Source organism: Paroedura picta, chromosome 4, assembly GCF_049243985.1.
Source record: "Paroedura picta isolate Pp20150507F chromosome 4, Ppicta_v3.0, whole genome shotgun sequence".
Taxonomy (NCBI): Eukaryota; Metazoa; Chordata; class Lepidosauria; order Squamata; family Gekkonidae; genus Paroedura; species Paroedura picta.
This window is the reverse complement of record NC_135372.1, coordinates 81,022,515-81,044,132: the sequence shown is the minus strand read 5'-3', so window position 1 is coordinate 81,044,132 and position 21,618 is coordinate 81,022,515. Positions and strand designations below refer to the sequence as shown.

At 41.8% G+C, this 21,618-nt stretch overlaps 1 protein-coding gene across 3 annotated transcripts in view; it reads right to left on the bottom strand.

Moving 5' to 3' along the window:
* The window catches only part of GLIS1 (GLIS family zinc finger 1), a 246,913-nt gene that overhangs the window by 45,487 nt on the left and 179,808 nt on the right, over window positions 1-21,618 (bottom strand). For all 3 annotated transcript variants that reach the window (XM_077333689.1, XM_077333686.1, XM_077333687.1), the window contains exons 5-7: window positions 13,793-13,954; window positions 7,048-7,158; window positions 1,530-1,662 (exon numbers count right to left, since the gene is read on the bottom strand). In XM_077333689.1, coding sequence (XP_077189804.1) covers window positions 1,530-1,662; window positions 7,048-7,158; window positions 13,793-13,954 — 406 coding nt within the window. The remainder of the gene's footprint in view (window positions 1-1,529; window positions 1,663-7,047; window positions 7,159-13,792; window positions 13,955-21,618) is intronic.

Here is a 21,618-nt window from a genome sequence, read left to right as displayed (position 1 = left end):
TAGATCTACCATAGGTCCTCATGCTCTTAACATTTTTCATAAATTATGAAATAAATTATGAATATGAAATTTCAGAAATCCTTTAATGAATCAGAATCATTTTATTAATATGGTACCAGACCAGAATTCAGTTTATAGCATACAAAGATCTACAAAGATTAAAACAGGGCGATTCCAAACCATTAAAGTTAATAACATTTCAAATTAAAATACAATGCAGCTAGTACCACTATCTTTACTCCAGTTTCAGCCAGGTCTTCCTTAATTTAGTTGTCCTCCATGCAAATTTAGCCATGAGAGAGATTAGTTCAAGATTTTTATCTGACAGCATGATTTTAAATGTCTCATGATTAATTTGTGGGAAAGATGCAGTGAATTCTCTTTGTTTGATCATATGGTTGGCATTCAAGTCATACATGTTCTGATTATTCAATACTCCCATCCTTACAGATAAATAATCGCTTGGGAATAGATGTTTTTAAAAAAATAAGCCTTCCCTGATAGCAGATGGAAACATATTATAGCCAAATAGCATAAATGTCCTCCTATGGTCAGGGATCCTTTACTGACGTTTTCTTGCTGATTTCAAAAATGCAGAATTGCAAGGCTCATGCATTCATATACTCTCTTTCACAAGCCTAAACACACCCTTGGTTTAAAGTTCAGCACTAGGAATAGCAGACTTGAAAAATGATTCATCTCTGTATGTTAGCTTTCATCATTGACATATTTAAAATATGCTGCAGCTTTAGTTTAGGGGGGAAAGGTTCTCGGTAATCCAAGTAATCCCAGTGGCACAGCACTCTGTACCTTAATGCTGTGGTTTCTTTGAGAAAGCAACCCAGCATAAACAAGTATTTTCAACTGGAATAAAAGGAAGCATTATATAGTGGATTTGACTGTACGCTATGCTACTTTTTGAAGCTTGTATAGTCTAGTATGTACACTACCTAGGAATTTTGATTCCCAAACATATTTCTAAAGCACTCTACCACATGGAATTCTATCTTAGCTTGAGACCACCTGTTGGTTCACATTACCAACTTGGAAAGAGGACTCCTTTAGTTCTTTGTGTTCCATCTCATACAGTTGCTGGCAGCCTGGCATCCCACCCATAATGCGGCTGTACCCACCCACAAGGCACTGACTCTGTTTGTGTATTATAAGTTTAGTTTAGTTGAATGAGTAGCTTAACCCTTTAGTGCTCTCCCTGAACCACTACTAAATCTCAACCCCTTATACCCTTGTCTGCCTCCACATGGAGGGTTGCTATTTATTGGCTTTTGTTGCTTCCACTGGAGGACTTTTGTTTGGAGCCACGTGGAAAATCAGAACATATATCACTGGTCTATCTCAACTTTCCCCCTAAAAGATTAGAGTAGCATTGTATCTCTCAACAACCAGGAGGCATGGTGGGCTCAAACAGTGATGGGTGAGCTTCCTGGCTGGGTGAGGATTTCAGTCTGGGTTCTCCGTAGTATCATATTGGAGGGCATATTTCACATCATTGTTATGAGGAATTTTCTCACCTGGTATTAGGTCAGGGTGACCCATCGATCGCCCACATTTCCCATCTAAGATGTGCTGCGAGGAAGGATGGAGCTGCTGCATGGCTAAGCACTCACTTAATATGTCTTGTTCAGCATCAGAGCATGAATGGAGCTACAGTGGGAGGACAAAGCAAAGAGATTCTCATTTCAAAGTGAAGAACTGCTGCTGCTAATTGAGTGCATATGTTACATTGCTTATAGCTGACATACGGAAAGAACATAATGTCACTGTTGCTAGCACTGGAATAATTGAAGATATATTAGGTGCTTAGTGATTTTCATTAGAGGTTGTTTGGGTATCCTTGAACACACAAATTAAGCATGCTAATCTTAAACCAGCAACATTTGGGGTCTCAGAAAAATAATGTGTCATTGTGCTTCACACAATTTTCATGGATTAATTTTGCTATGCTTCTCTTCCTCCCTCCTCCCAGGATCTTGGGTTCTACTTTTTGAAAAATGACATCACATTTGTAACTGCATTGGTTGTAAAGACAGGATGATATCTTCTCTGATAGGAGAAAAAAAGTGTTATCAGATTAGTACTGGAAAAATGGTGATTTGTCAGTAATGTGTCAGAGGCTCTGCTAATATGTTAGCTGTTCTCCCTGTAAATTAATGCACTGGCGAAAGTGTTTGAGGCATGCTCCTTGCAAACCACAATGTCCACTGCATTAAAAGCAATAGGAGAGAAGAATTAAGAAAAATAAATCTCTTTTAAACATGCTAATATTGCCAAATTTGTGTCATAACAAGACTCAGATTTTACAGAAACAGTCATCCTATTTTGAGGCCATTAATAAAATGGTTATTGTTATAGTTTTGCATTCTGTCTTCCCTTGGGCTCAGTTATAATAAACTAAAAGGATCAGTCAGATTAGTTTAGCATTCTGTCCTACAGGCAGTTTGTTTTTGTATTGGAAAAAGAGTCTGGATCACACTTGCAGCCAATAAAGCTTTAAACTACTATTAAACAAACACTTCATTTTGTTCTCTTAACAGTACCTTGATGCAACTTTGCCTGAGTAGACAAGAATTAAAGCTACAATAAATATATTGATACACTTGTAAATCCAGAATATATACCCCTTCTGCAACACTCTAGGAATAACCTCAACCTCTATGGCAGGGGTCTTCAACCCCCGGTCCGCAGCCCGGTACCAGGCCGCTAAGGCCATGGTACCGGGCCGCCAGCAGCTGCGCCTGCCTTCCCCCCCGCAGCGAGAGGGGGGGAAGAGGCAGGTGCGGCCGCTGGCACGCCAGTGACGCAAACGCACACGCGCAGAGCCGCCGTGCATGCGTGTTTGCGCCCCCTGCTGGCAAAAACGTGCACGTGTGGCTGTTCTGTGCATGCGTGTAAGCGCCACCTAGTGGCGAAAACGGGCATGTGCGGCAACTGCGCGAGCGCGTTTACGTGCAGCTGCTGTGGCCGGGCCGCTGGCTCTCTCCCACCCTCGGAGGCGGTCCCGGACTACAAGAAGGTTGGGGACCGCTACTCTATGGTACAATATTGTATGTGTGCATGTGTCTACAGTACTTTCCCTCCCTAGGCTCCACCCCCCCACCCCCATCCCCCCAAAAAGGCTATGCAGTTGAAGGGCTGGCAATCCTTGGAATAAATAAAGCATTGAATATTTTAGTTGTTGTATGTCTTTAAATGTAAAGGTAATCTCACCCTATCAATTTTTGGCTGCACCAGTACTGATGATGCTGTGTTAAAGGCTGAACAACATATGGGTGAGAGCTAATTTTCTGGGTCTTTCCCAGGCATTTATCCATTGGGATCCAAGGTGATGATCAAGTGGGAAGGACTAAAGTGACTGCACTTGGCTGCTTAATGGCTTGCATTAAAGCCAATTAAAAGCAGCTTAGACGTCAGTGGTGAGGCACCTCAGGGCTCAAATGGGCAAAATACTGAGAGAGCAGTAACCTGAACTACAGCCATTAAAGACTCTGATTTGGATCAGGGCTGTGATGAAGTGGGGCAGAAGTTAACCCTTTCACAATCACACGATGTCATTAATCCGCCATGCTCCTGTAACCCTGTTACAATAACCCTTTACAGAAAGAAAGAAAAAAACAGCCAAAAGAGGGATAGTGTTATTTTTTCATCCAGAGAAGGATAAATCCAGAGGAAGGTACACAACAAAATTTCAGTCAAATAGCACCCTTAAGACCAACAAAGATTTATTCAAGGCGTGAACTTTCGTGTGCATACACTCTTCCTCAGACAATGGAACAAGGATCATAAGAGTAGAGATAAGGCAAAAGCAAATTAATAGCAAATTAGGAAAGTGTGTTGTTACATTAAAATCTGTGAGGCGGCAGATGTGCTCAGTGGGGCCGGGGAAGCCATTTTCAGGGCCTCCCTCCCTGGTGAAGCCACGGCTTTCCACGGGCCCACGGGGAAGGGAACCCCCTCCCTTCCCCCTACCCCAGGGCACTTATATGTGTCTGGGGCAAACTGCCGACAGTGGCGGCAGAGCCCCTGGGCAGCTGGGTGGGCAGGAGTGGGCATTACCAGTCCAGGTGAGGGCCCAATTGGGCCCTCATCCAGACTGGCCACACCCACTCTCTGCCCACTTAGCCCTTAACCAAATATGTATACCGCTTCCCGAGCAGTTCAAAGATGATAATTCTTTGCTAAAAAAGCTAATCAATCCTTTGGGTTTAGCTGTAGTTCACAAAAACATCGGAGAAATAAAAATGTCAAGGTTAGTAATTAATGACAGACACTTTCCCAGTTGTAAAAAATAAATAATTCAGAGAGACTAGTTAATTGCCCCATCCGTCTCCACCCAAGAATGGAAGCAAACCATAAGTGACAAGCTATTTTGTGTTTGTTATCTCATCCTGAGACAAGAGAGTTAGATTCATAGAATCATAGAATTGGAAAGTACCTCAGGGTCATCTAGTCCAACCCCCTGCACAATGCAGGAACTCACAACTACCTGCCCACCCACTCACAATCTGCCTAAGTTCATAAAATCAACACTGTCAGATGACTATCTAGCCTCTGCTTAGAAACTTCCAAAGAAGGAGAACGCACCACCTCCCAAGGAAGCGTGTTCCACTGAGGAACCGCTCTAATGGTCAGGAACTTCTTCCGGATGTTTAGCCATACATTATTTTGAATTAACAACAGAAAACAACTCTGCTCTATCTTCTATATGACAGCCCTTAAAGTATTTGAAGATGGTTATCATATCACCCTTCAGTCATCTTCACTCCAGGCTAAACAGACCAAGCTCCCCCAACCTTTCCACATACAATTTGGTCTCCAAACCCCTCACCATATTTGTAGCTCTCCTCTGGACACACTCCAGTTTCTCTACATCTTTCTTCCGTTGTGGTGCCCAAAACTGAACACAGTACTTCAAGTGAGGTCTAACCAGAGTGGAGTAAAGTGTGATCTGGACACTATACTTATTTTAATACAGCCCAAAATCCTGTTTGCCTTTTTAGCTACCGAGTCACACTGCTGACTCATGTTCAGTGTATGGTCTACTTTCACATGTACTACAGCCAAGACAAGTCTCACCCATCCTATATTGAGGCATTTGGTTTTTTATATTTTTCACTATTAAAATTCTTTTTAGCTCAGTTTTTCAGCCTGTCTAGACCATTCTGAATCATGATTCTGTCTTCTGTTGTGTTTGCCACCCTTCCCAGTTTAGTATCAACAGTATATTTAGTAAGCACCCCCTCTATTCCGTCATCCAATTCATTTTTGAATATGTTGAATAACATAGGGCCCAGGACAGATCCCTGAGGCACTCCACTCAACACTCCACTCCAAGAAGATGATGAACTATTTACAAGCAGTTATTGATCCACCTGACAGAATTAGGATCCATACTGCATTTTACCAACTTGCCAATAATAATACCATGTGTAACCTTATCTAAAGCCTTACTGAAATCAAGGTAAATAATGTCCACAACATTCCCCTAATCTAGCAAGGTAGTAACTTTCTCAAAAAGAGAGAGAGAGAGAGAGAGAGAGAGAGAGAGAAAGCGAGAGAGAGAGATAAGGTTTGTCTGACATGACTTGTTCTTGAGAAAGCCATGCTGAGTCCTAGTAATTACAGCCATCCACTGCAGCTGTTCAAGGACTGACTGAAGATTTGTTCTAAAAATTTGCCAGCTATAGATGTCAAGCTGATGGGCCGATAGTTACCAAGATCCTCCGTTTTCCCCTTCTTGAAGATGGGGACAACATTTGGCCACGTCCTATCTTCTGGCACTTCACCTGTTCTCCAAGAATTGTCAAAAATAATGGACAGACGCTAAGAAATTAAATCTGCAATTTAGTATCCTTGGATTCAGTTCATCTGATCCAGAAGATATGGTTTCATTTAAAGAAACTACATGTTTATGGATTAACCTTACAGTTATCTTAGGCCACAACTCCCATCCCTCATCACATGATTACATTTCATATTACTTACATCACATTACCGTCACATTGTCCCAAATAAAATGAAAAGAAGAGGGGATTGTAAGGAATGTGGATATAGGAATTGAATGAGGTTGGCATACATTGTGAGATAAGAAACCTATGTCCTTGTTGACTCCTGGGTATTCCATTGTTTTGAGTGTTGTAATAACTTGCATTTCTGCAATCTCCCTTTCTAGTCTGTTCATGACTTTTCTGTATTTGTTTGGGTGGAGGGAGGCTGGATGGGAGAGCCTGTGATGATGGAGCATTTCCCACCCTCGGCTTATATGCGAGTCAATATGTTTGTCTAGATTTTGTGGTAAAATTAGGTGCGTAGGCTTATATGCGAGTATATAGGCATTTGTAATGTGTTTGACATTTATCAGGTGATATGACCATATATGGTCCTATGAAAAACAACAGCTGTGGTGCCTGTGGGGTGTCCATAACCGAGAAAGATCCTACAAGGCCTCCCTAGCACAGCCTCCATAGCAACTGTTTAGTGCACCGTTTCCTCTTGGAGAAGGCGGTACCAAGCATGCACTTCTGCCCCAATACATCCTTCATGCACTGCCTTCCTGCTTGATTGACAATCACCATTTGACAGCGAGGGCAGTGGTGGCCTGGCTGTTTTACCTTCCAGGAGAGCCCTCATGCTGTCCATACAGTGTTGCAAATAGACCAGACATTTAAATGTCTGGGTTTTGTTTTTTCCCCACCAGATTTTTTTCCTGGACCGACAGTGAAATACAGGACACCTGACAATCTCATTGCTGCAGGTCCCCTCCTGTGTACCACAGTTTTTGTTTATGGTTGATTAGATTGACCATAGGACTGATCGGGGGCTGATTAAATAGTTAGTGTTAATGAGGCTATATCAGAAAATGGTCAGTGAAGTAGTATGCTGGACACCTTAAAATCACTATATTACTAAAATTGATTTCATATTAGCAACAATGTGATTAAGTTTTCTTAAAGAAAAATTACCTGCTGTCTCATTAAACATTTCAGGTTAGCATCCACTTGAAATCATTGTTCTCCGAGCTGAGCGGCTTACCTTCTTACGCACCTGTTGTTCTTTGGCAGAATGAGCTTTCACATGTTTTCGAAGGGAACTTGGGTCAGTGTAGCGCTTAGAGCACCCAGGAATCTGACAGGCATATGGTTTCTGTGAGCACATGGAAAGAAAAACAATACAAGATGTCTGCTTTGGAAATTGACCTAAAGATATGAACTGTTATGTTCAGAACATGAAACATCTAGGAATTGCTGGCAACGTGCTAACATACTGTAAAGCTTTATGTTGCTTGCTTAGCTTAAAAACTCTGTTTTAACAAACGTAACATTATATAACAGGCCTGGCCAAACAATAAAAATAAAATAATCTACTACAGCAACGACTTGTAACTCAGTGCAAATGATCTAAGTACTTCATAGATCTAGGTACTTATGTTTTTAGATTGAGTGGCCTGGGATTGGATGAAAATGCAGTGAAAAGAATTATATCAGGCCATGAAATTTCAATGGGTAGCAACACTTAAAAAAAAACCAATACCCAAGTGATACTGTAACACATCATTCATGAACTTCATTGAAGAGGCACTTCTGTGTGGAACAGCCAGGTGATGTGCAATAGTGAAAACTTCAGTTATGCAACTCAGAACTTCTTTGTAGAAAGCTCCTGGTCCCATGTGACCTTCATGGGGACCTTGGCTAGGCTTTTCACCAGTCAGCAGCTGCAACTTCTACTACATAGAAGTATGATAAATAAACTGAGGGAAGAACCAATGCCTAAGCGCCAGACCAGCTGTCCCTGATGAGACTGGTTCCATTTTTAAGTAAGCTTGATTTCTTCTGTAGTACTTTGAAGACAGAGTGAATTGTATTAAAATATATTGCATGCACTTCTCGTTTTGGTATGATGTACTTTGCTCACTGCTGCCCTATGCTTCGATCATCCCAAAATCTGGACAACTGAACGTAACTATTAAAGATATTAAATGGTGAGAAAAAAACTAGCTTGATGTGTCTTCTACTACAGGCCTCCTGGGAGGAGAGGCTGCTGTGTAGAAAAGTCTCATCCTCCTTTCCAACAAAGTTTAGTCATTTTAGATTAGTCAATCTTGCCACCACTGGAAAGGTGGCCACTGGCTCTGTTACCAGTATTCCTTTTTAAAGGGAAGATTCCAGGACTGCCTTAGACTTAGGACTAACCTAATAATCTGCTACTCGATCAAAACAGCACATTCTAACAGATCTTTGTAATTATTTACAGATTCTCCTTTCAGAGAAGATAAATGACAGTTTGACCTACATTTGGGATCCCAAATCACTTCCACATGCATTCAATAAGAACTAAGCAGTCCATATAAATCCTTTATTCTTTGTAGGTACCTCCAGAGGAATAAGTAGTCTTGCTCCTTATACCAGCAAGAAATTTCCAAAGGAATAATAAGATCATTCACCATCTCAAGGCTCCAAAGGCTAACCTGATATGTACCCAGAAACTTGTATAAGAAAGTCCATTTATTGAAAGTGCCTGGAACACAGAGAGAACCGAAACCTGGGGAAGGGTGATGGAAACCATTATACAATTCCTTAGTGGAACTAGCTGAGCAGAGTATTTTCCCAGCTATGGTAACACATTATTAAGGATGAGGAAACTAGATCACTAAAAAAGAAAGTCCATCCATGCTAGCCCAAAACCTTTTCAATTTTACTTTCACACAGGATTCAGTTACACAGCAGGCATATAAAGGGGATCAGAGTTTGTCTTACAAACTGAAAGCTTTCTATTACATGCATTTGGAAGACTATTGGTGGCATGCACACTAACCCATTCTAATCTCATACACACACCAAAAAAGAAAAACACTAAAGCACAAAGTTATTAAAGTATTGGTCAAATTAACAACATATATTATCACATGAATGCAGTCAATGAATAGAATGGAAAGTAAAGTATGTGGGTCAACACAAAAGATGACAGTCAACATTATTACTGTACCTTTTTGCTGATTATGAATATTTCAGAGAGTAAAAAGAGAGAGGCAGGAAAGAGAGAGAAAGAAACAGAAGAAAAAGAGAGCAAAGAGTTAAAGGGTTTTTGTTGTTGTTGTTTTGCCATAGCACCTGTATAAGAGATACCAAGACAAAGAGGGCATTTGTTCTGTGTACACCACAAAGTCTACAAAACAATTTTTGATTGGTGAGCCAAGTTTGTCTGCTCCAACACCCTATTCTATTGACATTAACATTAAATAGTTACGTTTCAAAAAGGTGCATCCTATACAGCATATTTAGTTTCAAAAGAGCCACATTTTAGAAGAAATTACAAATTCAAATCGCTAAACTGACTTTCAAATAAATAAAACATTGTTATTGTAAGTGTGCTTGGGTTTGGAAAATGTGACTGACTGGCTTCTATGACTTGTTTGTTTTTGCAAGGCATAATGTACATTACGCATTCCTTAATGCTTCACTGTCTGAAATGTGTAGCTGCTTGAAAAGTAAATATCAATTAACTGCCAGGTTTCTGCCCCATAAACACCCAGCCACACGCTAAACCACATATTCACCTCTTTGAAAAGACAAAAGGAGGACTCTTCTTGTTGTTCTTTATGAGCTTTGGACCAAGTGAGTAAAAGACTGAAGGAGTATGCATGCTTCCAGGGGTGGACTGAATGCAGAAGAGACTAATATGACTTGGGCAGAGTCTGCACTTACTTTCTTTATTCCATTGTCAATCCTGTTGAATTCAGATCGCTTTGAACTCGGGTCTTCCTCTCCCCCCTCCTCCCCATTGAAACAGGAAAGTCTTCTGCACGTGGTTAGGGAGGCTCAGAAGGTTGGGGGGGGCTCTTTCTTTCTTTTCTTGAAGCCTCTTTCTTTCTTTTCTTGAAGCCTCTTTCTTTCTTTTCTTGAAGCCTCTTTCTTTCTTTTCTTGAAGGGGGGGGGGGAGAAGCCAAGCAGGGAGCCTCTTTCTTTTCTTGGAGGGGAGGGGGAGAGGATCGAAAAAGGCAGAGGAGGGAGGAAAAATCCAGGACCGACAGAAGTTGAGAGAAGTTAGGGGCTTCTCCTTTAAGGCAAGCGTGTCACATGACCAGGTGTAGCCTATCAGAGGTTCTCTACCACAGAGCTTTCTTTATTCAGGATTTTCAGCACTCCAAGATATTGCAAACTAAAGGTAGGGTCACTCCAGATCAATCCTTCTTGCTGCGGAAGGAAAATTAAAATCGCCCCAAACCCAAATGGAAATCGCATTCTGTGTAGAGGGCAGGGACTGAATCGATCTGGGGCTGGAATAAAAGCTCCATGCAGTTTACACCCTGGACATTATCCAAACCCTGGATTCCTGAGTAAACCCCAAAAGCTAAGGCCACTGAGTATTATGGAGCAGTTCTGTGTCAACGTAACTTTGTTTCCAGCACTCTGATTATCTGAGTTTCTGATAATCCAAGGATTTTGTATGTGCTCTGGGAAATCTGAATTCCAGTTTAACTATACCACTATACCACTGTGCTGATTTCACACTGTGCCCTGAAGACTAGGAGTAAAGAAAGGGGCAACGGAGACTAATCCAACATGAGCAATCCACTGGAATTAAAAGCACTGAAATATATAACAAGCATGCAACCTGTTTGGAGAGCCCGGTCCGTTACCTGTAAAGTCCCATTTCAGCTGTGTTTGTGCGGAGGGTATCATATCCAGTTATAGTTTAAAGTCTCCGCTTGGTAGCTTTGTGTCTAGCTAGACATAGTCACTTATATGTTTTTGCTTCCTTGACTAATAAACCAGAAACTTTCCCCTAAGGAATAAGCAGGCCAGAAGAAGACTACAATTGATTCAACTGACATTGTGGGACAAAGAAAGGGCTGGTGGGTCAGTGGGACAAAGAAAGAGTAAGAATATATGTGCTGGCATCCAAAATTGCTGTGTGCTATATTTTAACAAACTGCATTTTTATTTCAAATCACGGGCTTACTTTACAATTATTAGTCAAAATGATGGAACTTTTTAATGGAATGTTCACATTCCCCAACAGTGACATACCACAGTGACAACAGCCAAGACCTCTGTATCCAGGGAAAGATTTCCAAAGGCATATGCAGGGTTCTTTCAAATTAAATCACATTAACTGGATGGCAAAACAGTTCCACTGGGCCCGCGATCCACTGAGCCTGCCATTTACTTGTGGATGCTGGTGCAGTAGTATTTTAGCCTCCTAGCAATAACAAAACAGTTTGCCACCAATGACTTTCCTGCCAACATCTCAGTTATTGCACAGAATTAATGTATATTCCCATGACCACAGACAGTAGATTGGGTAGGCTGCCATTTTATGAGTTATATCCATTTTCCTATTACTACCTGTGAGATCAAGAAAGCAGCATATGATTAAAGAACTACACCCTGTATTTAGTAATACAGACAAGGAATTGTACCAAAGACATCCATATATTCCTGGGGAATAGCTAACAGCATACAAATTGATAATATTGTAAGAAAGCCATGAGCACCCTGTGGTGGTTGCCAACATAAAAACATCACTAGAGCATCTGAATGTGGTTGTGCTGCTTAATGCTATTTATTTTATGTGTTTATGAGGGCAGAAAGAAACATATGCATTAATAATGGCAACAAAGTATTCTCTCCTATGGCATATGGTCTGCATGCACTGGACTTCCATGCATGGAAGAGGGGATGCAGAAGACCAGCCTAAACCTAGTAGATCTATGCCACCCACAGACATCAGGGAAGGGGGTTACCTTCACCCTTGTTGTCTGTCTCTCTGCTGTGACTCACCTCCTCTTTTTCCTGCTCCAGCTCAAGGCTGCCTCCCAGGCAATGGGCTGTTTGACGGCCAGTCTCTTAAAGGTACTACACGTGTCACTGCTTTGGTGAGTGGAAGTGGAAGGTTCCTCCAGGACCCCCTCAAAGTCAAAGAGCCTGGAGGTCATTGTTAATTCTTCCTCCCACTACAGACCTCTTATGCTGCTCCAGAAGCAGCATTTCAGGATGCATTTGGGACTGCAGCAAGAGCAAGAGGAATAGATGTTGTGTGTCATGCAGAGTAATCCCTTTCATCTACAAAAATTATCCATGAACATTATATCTGCATTTTTCTGCCTATAGAAAATGTACAAAACCCACTGGTGCATATAGCAATTGTACAATACTCTATAGGAGGAATAGACTCCACTTCTTTGCTTTTCAGGACATTATCTATTATTTGGAAAATTTCTTGGTCCCCTCTCCAGGGAACCTGCCTGAGGTGGCTTACAAAATAGAAGAAAAACATCAAGCCCTTGAACATTTCTTAATTAAAACACAGTATAAAAATGAAACCTTGAGCAGCTTAAATCAAGCTCTTAAATAGTTCATTGGAAAGGAACAGACCATATAATGATGTTAAAAGCTAGCCCTTAATTAAAATATTGGTTAAAATGAATTTTTTGATCTGGTGCCCAAAAGAAAGTAGTGGAGTTGCTAGTCAAGCTTCAAGGGGAAGGGAATGCCACAGACAAGGTAGGTGCCATTACTAAAAAAAATAACCCTGCCTGTGGATGCCACTCACTAGACCTCTGAGCAGGACTTGAGAAGAGGATCTTAACTGGAGGGCTGGTGAAAGAAGGATTTAATTGATTTAAGGGCAATGATTTCTGGATGTTGGTGCATCAGTTAACCACTGTCAAACTAGCATTTTAAAAATCTAGAGCAATGAGCTACACCCATCTATTCACATCAACTACCCACCAGAGCACTCCTTATACCATTGAATATTAATAAGGAGACTCATACTAGAGTCCCAATAAGTGACACTCCCACACTCCCAATAAGTGATGCCTAGAACAGAAGCTTCATACTGTGCTTTTTCAATTAATACTAGTGTCAGAAGATGCATGAATTCATAAGCAAATTAACATTTTGATTTATGGAAAAGAGAAGTGATAATGCAAAGCTCCTGACAGATACATCCAACAGTTCATGGTAGTTACCCTACAGGAATTCCAGGAAACCTCCTCATAAAGTACATGCATAACATCTTATAAGTTATTAATATTTTCCTCTTTTGTCTTTCTAGAAAGATTTTAAAACAGGCAAACTAGGCTTATCCTTGCTTATCACTTCCCACTGGAGATTATTATAATATATAAATGGACGAGGCCTGTGCTGATTTCAAAGAAGTCCCATTTGGCCAATTCTGCACAGGCGGAATAGCCCAGGAGGGCACTCATATGGGAGTGGGGATAATCTGTGCTGTCATATGATGTTGCCATCAGGACGCCCCCCCCCCCCAGTGCACATTAGGCCACCGTTGCCCCGCTTTAAGGGAACACAGATATTTTCCACATTCCTTTAAGCACTCCAGGGGCCAACAGGGCGTAGTCCAGTGGAGGCCCATGTAGACAGGAAGAGCTGGGCCAGGCCAGGCTCCTCCCCATCCTACAGTGTGGGCAAAAATACCCCACTCGGCTCTGCAGCGCTTTGCAGCACCAAGGGGCCAAATATGGCTTTTTTTGTGTATTTACAGGAAGGTGGGATTGTGTTCTGATACAATCCCACCTTCCTGCAAAAAACAAAAACAAAAGCAACCGCCCTGTGGCAGAACCTTTCAACTGCAGCTGTGTCCCCCGTGGGGAAACATTTTAGTGGCAGACCAGGTCCACCACCAAAATGTGTCCCCCATGAGGACACAAGAAGTAACAGAACAGCACAAGCAGTGCCCTGGAGTGGCACCACTGGTGTGGAATCAACTACAGAAAGGCATACACTGCCACATAGAATAACATTATGCTTACAGTATCCAGGTGTGTTCGCTGATGCTTAGCTCGGTCACTAGAGTTGCTGAAAGCTTTCTGGCAGCCGGGATGCTGGCAAAGATAAGGTTTCTCACCCGTGTGACTCCGCAGGTGGATCTTAAGGTTTTCAAGTCGAGAAAATGCTTTGTTGCACCCTTCAAACTGCAATAAAGCCATAAAAAAACCTCTGTAAAGCGTTATTAAATAAACCATATCCCATTATATTGAATACAGTTTTGTTTTTTCAAATCCAATCTGGACATGCAACAAATCAAACAGAATTCAGAACATCTGCAGAAGGTTATGGCTGGAAGACATTTTGCTCTGCTGTTTTAATCCATCAGAACGCATAACATAATGGTTGGTAATACTGTATTTCCCCCATACACAATGTTGAGCCTTCAAGATACAATTTAAGTAAAGGAGCTTAAACGTTAAGAAAAAGCAAGTGTTCGACTTAGGGAGGGCTTTCATTAACATGACTAAGAACATGAAAAGTTGGCATGAGAGCTGCTTTGGGGGTGGGGGTGGTCAGAAAGCCGGCTCCCATGCAAACAGGACAGAGAAAACAGATTTGACTGCTGAAACATAGCACAACAGGAATGAATAAATACCGGAAACAGCAAAACAAAGCCTATTACATTAGCATGGTAAAATACTCTCTAAAAATCTAGAGCAATCAGCTACACCCATCTATTATGATGCAGATTGTACCAAGTGGGTCTCATTATCCGACGTGATTATTGCTACCACATATACAAAGTCAATCACTTAATTAGAGGACTTCACAAAATAAGCAGAGTTTAACCTTGCTATATCTAATAATAAAGTGGGTGACTTTTGTCAATTATGAAAGCAACAACATCAGGCCACCCACAGACAAAGGTTTCTACGTATCTGCAAAATACCCAGGTATTATGCCTCTATAAAATAATCCAAAATAAAAATATGCACTTCTTCCTCAACTGGCCTGATGGGAATTGAGCATACTTCAGAGGCATGGGATGTCAAGAGCAACAGTTATCCAATTCCTAAAGGTCATTCCCATTAACAGTTTGGTCCCTCTCTGTGATCCAGTGGATTCATTATGAAGATGCTCCATCAGAATTCATGAACGTCAAGCAAAATCCTTACAGTAAGAAACTTGAGTTTTTCATCTCTGGTTCCTATCCTCAAAGCTGTGCAGCCATACAAACTAATCATCCGGTGTTCTGCCAATGTATTGCAAATGAATGTAATGTAATAACATAGGGGCAATTCTACACAGGTTTACTCAGAAGTCAGTCTCATTTCATTCACTGGGGATTACTCCCAGGAAAGTGCTCATCGACATACAGTTCCTATAACTAGTAGGGATGGAAGGTAAGCAGGATGGTATGGCCTGATCTCAGCAGGGTCAGTAGTAGGAAGGGAGACCCCAAGGAAGAGTCTGCAGAGGCAGCCAATGGCAAATCCCCTCTGCTTCTCACTTTCTTTGAAAGCTCTTGCTGAGTTTGCCACGAGTTGGCTGTGATTGAACGGCACTTTACCCACACAGGTAAACGTGACAGAAATAATTATAAATTAAAATTAATGGCAGTTTAATGAAGTATGGACAACTTTTAGGAAAAGTCTCTAAAAGTATGCCTTCACAGCATCAAAATTAGTCCTATCTCGTGATATACTGCATCAGTCAGCAAACACAGAGACAAAAAAAAAGCCCTTCACACCAGCCAGGAGGATTACAAGAAGAATGGAGCCATCCTGATTACTTTAATATTTGAGGGTTGATTCTGCCTCAGTCACGAGGCATAGAAATATAATTATTTAGAATCAGTTAGATCTGAGTGGCAAATGTTACAATTCTGTTAAGATCAGATAAAAGATTAATACAGAGGAGGCTCTCTGTACTTCTAAAAGAAGTAATCCTAAAATTGGAAAAGTTAAATAGAAACTGATTCAATATGTAAAATGTAAGAGACAAATCTGTGAACAGGAATATCATAGCTACAAATGTGGCTCTAAAGGTTTGTTGTCCTTCAGCCCTTCATACTGATTCACTCAATGTTCAGCTTTATAGATCAGTACACAAGATGCATGAGCATTAACTGCCAACTATTTTCTCAAGAGCAATCTCCTTAAAATTGAAGTGAGTGACCTGTGACTCAGAAATTTTATTTGGCTAGGGAATCCTCTCTTGGAATATCTGATGTCCCTCTGGGTGCCAGTAAGGTTTGGAAGATTTCAGTCATTCCCCCCCAAAAGTAAATAAATAAATGGCAACGGTCTGGAGCACATATTTTAAAAAACAGCTTAAAAAAACAGGCAACCCAAGATCTAAGAGTTGTTAACATTACAGTCCAAAAAATATGCAGCTGTCCATAGGGCATAAAATAAGTGAGCCTTAGCAAGCACAGAATATTCTAAAGTCATTTATTAACCGGCATACCACTGGTAACAGAACATCACTGGTTGTCACATACAGTTCACAATTAAAACCATTTCAGTGCACTATAGCCACACCTGGATAAGAATATTTCTCTTTCACAAACCTGGGATGGCAGGCCTTTTCTCACTGAAAGGCAGCTCCACCACATAAAGTATTCTGACCAGCAACAGTGGACCATCCAACAGAGATACAAGTTAGATTCCAAACAGTTCGATTCCAACTGTGCTCCTACAAACACTCAGGTAATAATATTACAGACCTAAGAACATCAGCTACACCATCTTAAGTTCCTCTCACACTCTTCTTAAAGGTGCCTGGGATAGCAAGAAGAGAGGAGTGTTATCTGTTCCAGGGGGATTATGGTGGTAAATGGTATGAAGTGGAACACATAGTAGTAGGTAGAGTGCTGTCCCCCAACCCACAACTCAATGAATTACATACAAGTCCCACTTTCCCTATTAGCCAAGGAATTAACCTGAAATCCTAAATCAAGATATGAGTAACCTAGAATTTCTCTTGATCTCACTATGGTTGATACCCCACAGAGGATCTTTTACTGCGATGGACACGTTCTGCCCTGGATTTGGGTGTCCCGATGGATTCAGCTGGGGTAACAAGTTCTGGCTTGGGGGGGGGGGGGGTTTGCTGGAGGGTGGAATTGTGTTACAATGCAATCCCACTTTCCTGCACACAAAAAATGCTCCATTTAGCCCTGCGTCACCACTAAATGCCACAGATCTGACTGGGGCATTTTTTGTCCCTGCCGGCACGCCCCGTTTGCCCCCAGAGCAGCTAAGGGAACACGGAAGATATCTGTGTTCCCTTGCAATGGGAACCAGGCCCAGGATAGGGCCAGCCAGGCAGCAACATCATGTGGAAGCGGTGATTAGCCCTATTGCCATGTGACTGCCCTCCTGGATTTTCCCCCTTGTGCGGAATTGACTCATGTTTGAAACCAGCTTATTTTCCTTATAACTAAAGCTCTGTGCAAAAATGTTACAGCATCTTGCTAAGATCATTGATAAAATTGCTCCATGAGCCATGTTTGGCCTAGATGATCCATGGCCAGCTTGGTGTTGAAAGGCATCTTGGTGTAGTGGTTAGGAGCACAGACTTCTAATCTGGATAGCTGGATTTGATTCCACACTCCCCCACATGTAGACAAGCTGGTTGACCTTGGGCTCGCCACAGCACTAATAAAGTTGTTCTGACCAAGCAGTAATATCAGGGCTCTCTTAGCCTCACCTACCTCACAGGGTGTCTTTTGTGGGGAGAGGAAAGGGAAAGTGAATGTAAGCCACTTTGATACTCCTTTGGGTAGAGAAAGGTAGCATATATGAACTAACTCTTCTTCATTTTCAAATAATTATGGACATAATTCTTCCCTATCTGTTGAACATGTTGCTGGCTCCACTGAAAGTAATGAAGCAATACACCACTAGTTCAAAGAAAAGGCATGAAACCCACATGTTACAGAGGAGTGTCTCCCCTCCAGATGTTACACAGTAGTCCCTCCCCTCCATGTATATATCTCATACCCTGAAAGTGCCACACAGGTTGTTCTGCTTTTTCTGTTTCTGAAGCATTCAATAAAAAATGTTTCCAAGCTCTTCTCTGCAATCATTTGGTATGGAAATAAAGGATTATTTTTAGAATTCCACTTTCTGAATTGGGCAAAGCATCGGAATGAGTATAATGAATGGATCCAAGCAACTTTTCTTTTTGATCTTGCCCACATAAAGGGGAATGTCCTATTACAAGCTGACCAAATTCTCATGGCTGAAACAAGACATTTAACTAAAAGAAGTGTTTTCTAATATAGAATTTATTTAAAACAATAGTAACTAAAATCTCTGGGGGAACACATGAAACTGCCTGATACTGACTCAGACCCTTGATCCATCAAAGTCAGAATGATCTACTCAGTGACTCTCCAGGGTCTCAGGCTGAGATCCTTCATATCACTTCGTTCCTACCTGATCCTTTCCACTAGAGATGCCAGGCACTGAACCTGGGACCTTCTGCATGTCAAGCAGATACTCTGCCATGGAGCCGCTGTTGCATAAGAGATTTAATCCATTTCTCTCTAGCCTCTTTATACCAAGAACATTCAAACAAAACGTGGGTCAGAGTTTCTTTTTCACCTAAACCATAAACCCAATACCCTTAACATACATTTTTCAGAAATCGCAGATGGCACCATATTTAATCCTGTGAGCATAATTGCTCATCTATACCTTGAAATTAGAGCCTCTTGTGGCGCAGAGTGGTAAGGCAGCAGAAAGCTTTGCCCATGAGGCTTGGCTTTCAATCCCAGCAGCCGGCTCAAGGTTGACTCAGCCTTCCATCCTTCCGAGGTTGGTAAAATGAGTACCCAGCTTGCTGCTGGGGGGTAAAGGGTAATGACTGGGGAAGGCACTGGCAAACCACCCTGTACTGAGTCTGCCATGAAAACGCTGGAGGGCGTCACCCCAAGGGTCAGACATGACTCGGTGCTTGCACAGGGGATACCTTTACCTTTACCTTTAAATTGTGAGGCTAAACAGATATTTTGTTATTTTGAAGAGTGATGGGATAGCCATATACAAAAAAGAACAACACATAATCAGCTGCTTAATAGTCTATGAACAAAAGTCCACCCGAATGCCAAAGCTACATCCTCAGGACACCCCCCAAAATGTCACTTATAACTGAAAGCAAATAAAGTAGCCGTCAAACGACAAATAACACTGGGCCGGAATGCAATGTTAGGCATGAACCGATTATGGAAGAGAAAGGATATCAGCCTTAATACAAAGTGCCGGCTAGTCAACGCCGTTGTCTTCCCATAACAACCTATGGATGTGAAAGCTGGACTCTGAAGAATAGATTCATTTGAATTATGGTGTTGGAGATGAATGCTGCAAATACCATGGACAGCCAAAGTTACCAACAAGATAGTTTTAGAGAGGAGCAAACCAACTATGTCATTAGAAGGGAAGATTTTACGGCTGAAGCTCACTTACTTCGGATACATCATGCAATCAAACTCGCTAGAAAAATCATTAATGCTCGGCATGGTTAGCAGCAAAAGGAAATATGGTTGCCAAAGGATCCGCTGGCTCAACACAATCAAAGCTGATACAGGGATGACCATGGACCAACTAACAGAAGCAGTCAGAGACAGGGGCACATGGAGAAGACTTTCCTATAGAATCACTGAGGGTAGGACATAACTGAACAGATAACATCATCATCAGAATGAAGTTAAATGCATTGAAAATCACAACTGGAGCCCACAGTTCACACACCTGTGATGCCATATTGACAATAATGTTTGGTGAGATGATAATGCCACTGAGGGCAAATGTATGCAGATAGTGCTCCCTGTATCCCATTGTCTTCACTCTGAATTCATAAGCCCTTCTACACCTTTCCAAGTTCTCTTTTCTCCTTGAGAAATCATCTGAAGGAAGCGTGCAATTCATACCTTGCATTGCTTTTGGGAATCAGTGGCCATTTTCTCCACAGCTCAGCACTATCTATCATTTCACCTACATCTTCTGGCTGCACAGAACTCACAAAAGTGCAAATATCTGGATTTTTAAAGATCCTTTCAAATGATTTATTATTATTATATATGATATGATGGTTCCTGTGACGATAATATAAGAGTGTATCTGCAAGGAGTTAATGTGCAGTTTCTAAAGAACAGTAGATATAAAATGATTACTTGATCAACTTTAGAAGGCGTCTACCTATCTGGATTTGCCATCTGGCATCAATCTGTCATTCCTTCATCTGAGTCCTATACACATTTCCCTCAAGACTGACACCTGGGATAACAGTAACAATCTTTCCCTTCTGTAAAAAGCAGCTGAAAATGGATTTATGTTTTTTTTAAATCATAGCCTGAGTAAATATGTAGTTGCCTTTTTAATGACATCACCTATGTTTATTTAGAAACCATCATGCTTTACAGAAAAATTTAGCAAGTGTGATCAGTTTATCTACAATTGGGGCAGACTGGCCATTTAACCTATGGGGAAGTCCTCTGTGGGCTGCTACCTTGGAAGGCCACTGGCAGCCAGAAGGAAGCTCGGCCAAGTGTCCCTTGTGGGGCTGGCAGGGGTAACAATGACAACTGGCACAGGCACATCCATCAGGCAAGCAAACCTACTCTAGCTGCCATTATTGCTGCAGCCTGTGTCCTTGCCATGCAGTGCTGCCAGAATTGCAGGCATCTCAGCTCAAATGCTTCAGGTCATGTTAAGCTCCTGCATGCAAGGTCCCACGTTTCTTTTGTCAAAGCTCCCATTTATACATTAACACTGAATTCTTACATAAATCTTTCACTATGACACTATCAAGCCCCACCTGCCCCTCCACGGACTTGCCTCCTTCTACCAGAGTAGTAAGAGGTCTCAGAATGGGAGGGAAAGGGGTTACACTTAATCTCCAAATCCTCTACCACCTGGGTCCCAATTCTGAGAATTTGGGGCTCCCCATAATCTCTCCTCCTCTACAGCTGCCTATTTACTCCCTTTTATTCCCCTCCATTCCTTCCAGATAATTTTATCCCACCCCACACAGGTTTGCTTGCTTCTCCCTGTGGAAGCTTAGCCGGGATGGATGTTGCCTCTCTGCCCATTTTTATTTTTCTCTCTGATGGAAGCAGAAGTAGCTGCTACAGTTCTACAATGGGGGTTTGGCCAGACGTGAACATTCAGGCCTCCAACATGTTATGTTGTAGAAGTCCAAGCCTCCAAAACCCATGGACTATATCCAGCCTAGCTGGGGTCCTGCCTCCATATCAGCTTTCGAGCCATCATCACCATCGAAGGCCACTTTTGGGCAGCATTTGCTGATTCCATAACATGCTGCTGCCAGATGCCATGGTGGCTACAGTCTTCTTGACTCTGTTTCAGTTGTTGAAGGGACCAAGCTCAATTGAGCCCAGACACCCCCCTTTGTCTGGCATCTGCTGGGTTGTCTTCATAAAATCAGTATTTATGTGAGTTTGGCCTGGTAGCTGTTGTGTTGTAAAGCTGAAAGGAAGGAGAGATAAGTACCACCTTAGTACCCAAGGTGTATGATTTTTCATTCTAGCCACCTGGAGTAAAGGTTCATGATCCTTCACCCACTTGAAGAGATTACTGGCTAGATAATACTGGAGGGCCTCAACAGCTCACCTAATGACTAGGGCTTCCTTCTCTACCATGGTGTACTTTTGTTTTGCAGTTTATAATTTATGGAGCATTCCTTACCCTCAATAACCTGAGATACGATTGCCCCTAGCCCAGTCCCAGAGGAATCAATGTGGTGTAGGAACAGCCAGGATAATCACCTTTAGTTTTGAGTAGTCTGCTGCATTAGCTTTCTTCAGTACATTAAGGGCAGCTTGGACTTCCCCTGTGAG